This window comes from Ziziphus jujuba, chromosome 7 (assembly GCF_031755915.1).
Source record: "Ziziphus jujuba cultivar Dongzao chromosome 7, ASM3175591v1".
Lineage (NCBI taxonomy): Eukaryota > Viridiplantae > Streptophyta > Magnoliopsida > Rosales > Rhamnaceae > Ziziphus > Ziziphus jujuba.
Window position 1 is genome coordinate 6,001,319 of NC_083385.1, and position 3,762 is coordinate 6,005,080.

The 3,762-nt window shown below is 35.4% G+C and overlaps 1 protein-coding gene across 1 annotated transcript; it reads right to left on the reverse strand.

Moving 5' to 3' along the window:
* Nucleotides 1-1,768: 1,768 nt before the first annotated feature.
* On the reverse strand, nucleotides 1,769-3,006 carry LOC132804412 (uncharacterized). The gene is made up of 3 exons (XM_060818744.1): nucleotides 2,573-3,006; nucleotides 2,165-2,321; nucleotides 1,769-2,002 (listed from the first exon to the last, which is right to left on the reverse strand). The coding sequence occupies exons 1-3, from the start codon at nucleotides 3,004-3,006 to the stop codon at nucleotides 1,769-1,771; spliced, it is 825 nt and encodes a 274-aa protein (XP_060674727.1).
* Between the last annotated feature and the right edge of the window lie 756 nt (nucleotides 3,007-3,762).

The following is a 3,762-nucleotide window of genomic DNA, read 5'->3' on the forward strand; positions in this document are numbered from 1 at the left end:
GCAGTTATGCCACTTTTATATGCATCCAAAATAGAAAACTAACTTTGCTGAATCACCTAACTAAATTTAAGTGTAACAGCACCGTTTTAAAGGCTAAGGCTAATAATATCAGCTGTTGACTTTGACTCCTCTCAATTGAATCACAACCGTAGCAAAATAAAATAAATAATTGAGTGTGAGGCAATTAAGTGCCCTGGATTCTATAAGTTCTAAACTGATCCTGCCAGTGCCCCTGATGACCATGTTTTGATAGATAAGATTGCAAATCTATTTCCACTTGATTATCCTGCTGTGTTTGGAGGATGAAGTCAAACAGTTCTATGAAAATAAAAAAAGGGAAGCTGATTTTCCAGAAGTATTAAGTCCAACTGTATACCATTCCTTAGCCACGGTGTTCTCTATACATAATCCTTTATTCCATGAGGCTTCTCATTTCCAAGCTGATTTTCAAAGTTCCTCAAGAACAGCTTAAAGATGAACGGGGCATCTCGTAGAATCACTCTGAAGAACATGTTCAGATTGTTCCTACCCAGATGCGTTGCTGGTGATCATCTTGTCTCATAAAATCTTCAATACCATTCTTTCCAATGTGTTTGCAGAAATCCCTTTTCCAGAATTCCTGCTGATACTTGGTTTTATGATGTTCCATGGCCTTCAAGTTTGGTTTAGCATAGTGAAAAGGCCCAATGGAAACCAGTTGGGGAGTGTAAGCTGCTTCATTCACCTGGCGTAGCTTCCAGGGAACCTTATGGATTCGACATGTTGTATTCAAGTTAGGCTCTAATTCCATTGGAATGTCGATTATGACTGATTCATCAGGGTAAGCCTCCTTTTCTTCCATGTTATTATATTGATCTCTCCCTTACTAGGACATAGAGAAAACAAACAAGAAATTTATTTGTTCAGGAAAATGTGAGATTGGTTCTTAAAATATATGACTTTCTAAGTCTCTAGCTTAACTTTTTCTATTAGTTTTCTTACCAATTGCAAGGATCCAATCCTAATTACTTGTTTAATATTGCATGCTGCAATCTCTTCTTTGTGCTAAAGTAGTGTGTTATTCTCATCTCTCTCTATATCGCAAGGCTCCTCTTTCTCCATATTTTTCTTTTAGTACCACATTTAAGTGTTAAAATTAATTAATAACATGAAATCAAAATCAAAGTACCTGAAAGTCATGCACACAATTCCAATGAAGTAAGACCAACAATAGAAAGGAAATCAAATCAGGAAAGAAACGGAATTCGACTGATCGATATTGTTGGGTAAATCTGTTAAGTCCTTGCAACCGCAAACCATGAGATGCGGGAAGTGGTGGATAGAGCCTTATATCTAAACTCCACGAGGATAAGGGTCAGATCAATAATTCATACTTCTGCCTGCTATTCCACCAACCACGAATTAATAGCATATGAATAGTGATCTAGAATTATTAATACCATTTCGGCACTACATGACACTATATCTGGCAATTATTGATACTCGGAGAGTAGTAGAAATTTTTGTATAATGTGTCAACGTTATTCTTTATTGATAGGACAAAAAAATAATCTTACTTCATTTATCCTACTCTGTTTGGTTGAAAAAGAAAATGCAATTGGATAAATTTCAAGATTTTAAATTGGCAATTGTTAGTTAATGACATATCCTTGATGCTTGCAATGACTGAAACAACTGAGAACAAAAGTACAAAAAGTGCAACAGTACTAGAACCGCTTTCCCAAAGATCCTTGAAGTAAACGCTCTTAAGAGTTGCCTTGGTAACCTTCTAAAAATTGTCATAATGCTCATTAAGCTCTTGCCATATACCACCATAGTAGAAACTTGTTTCCAGAATCTGGTCGCAAAGCTTGTTAATCAAATCTGCTACTGCATCATTGCTACCAAGTAAGTTATGAACCACTTTCTTCTCAACCAGCAATTCCACATCTTCAGCTTTGTCGATTAGTTGATCCAAAAAGGAAACATAATTGCATATATAAGTCTCAAATGGATAAACACACTGCTCCAAAGCCATAATGTTTCTTATGATGCATTCAGTATTGTCTTCTACCTTGAATTCGAGGACTTCCAATTTCAAGGATTTCCGAGGCATATACTTATGTGTACTCTATTCTATCTTTATGTTGGCTAAACGTTGATCCTTACGCGGCATGAAGTTCACCCCTGAACTATCTAGTTGCTTTGCAGTGTAGAGAAAGCTTATATTGCCAGCATGAATGGGACACCTTTTGTTTGGACACAAGAATTGTCTAACCAAATCGGTGAAATGTTTGATTCTCTTGAAGTGTTGCATTTCCTCATCCAGAAGCTTTCCATGGCTATAATAATCAATGAAGAAACGTTATCTTTAGAAAGAAATTGTGCCTTTCACTTTCCTCACGGAGTTGGGATGGATAAGTAAGGCTGTGATTCATGTCCACTCCTTTACTATTTTGTGGCTTTTTTAGGAGGATGAGGTCGAAAAGTTCAGTGAAAACAAAAAAAAGGCAGCTGATTTTCCAGCATTTTCAAGTCCAGCTCTATAGCTTTCCTTAGCCATGGAGTTTTCAATATATAATCTTTATCATACCTTGAGATTTCATAGTTTCTCAAGAAGAGCTTAAAGATGAAGCAAGCATCTATTAGAATCACATGGAACAATTGGTCCAGATCATTCCCAAACCCAAGTGTCCTTGCATAGCTACGCCAGATGCTTTCCCGAATATCCCCATCTTCAATGAAATCTTTGATATCATCCACCTTAATGTGTTTATAGAAATACCATTTCCAAAATTGGTCATGATACCTCGTTTTATGGTGTTCCATGGATCTTAGTTTCGGGTTGCCATAGTGAAAAGGCCCTACAAATATTAGCTGGGGAGTATAGGCTTCTTCTTTTAGCTGCCTGATCTTCCCTGGAACTCTGTGGATCCAACTTGAAGAATTGAGATCGGGTTCCAAATCCTTTGGAATGTCAATTATGATATGCTGATCATCATCAGGGCAGGCCTCCTTTATTCCCATATATTTCAAATTGTCAATGTTCTTTTCCTCTTAAAAATTACAAAAGAGCAAACAACAAATCAATTAGTAAGAAAATTTTTGATATATTGTGCCTCCCTTCATAGCTTAAGGCTTTTCCTATGAAGTTTAATCACCAATTCTAAGGATCCAATCATATATTAACCAGCCACTCCCTATAAACTAATATTCCAAACACGACCAGCTTAATTATTGAAGCTTAAATAATGAACCATATATATACAGATACAAGTTTCTTGTGAAATAAGAAAATAAAAAGGGGGAAAGAAATAAAGAAAGTGTCCAAGAACATTAAATGCTTGGAATATAAATGGTCTTTTGAAACCATTTTTCATTCAACCATATTGAAACATTAAAACTAATAACAAAGGGAAGAAAATCAAATTAGAGTATCAACCTATGGATGGAAGCAACAAAATTCTTGAGTTGGAAAAGAAAAGAAAATTTAATTATGGAAAAAAGTTAACAGACAAACTGATGGATAAAAATTGGTTACTCTTTAATGCTGCAAATCGACTGTGATGGGGTACTCAACAGAAAAACGAACCAAGCTACAAAGAATAGAGGTCATTTAAGAAGGTTGCATTTTGTTAATATATGGTTGATTGTAAGGACGCAATTAGATAGTGGTTTAGGTAAAATTATGATCTAAGTTTAAACTTAATATTGGCCACATATACATAAAATTAATTTTATGTAAGAATATGTTCTTTTCCAATATTGGCTTTATCCGGTAAG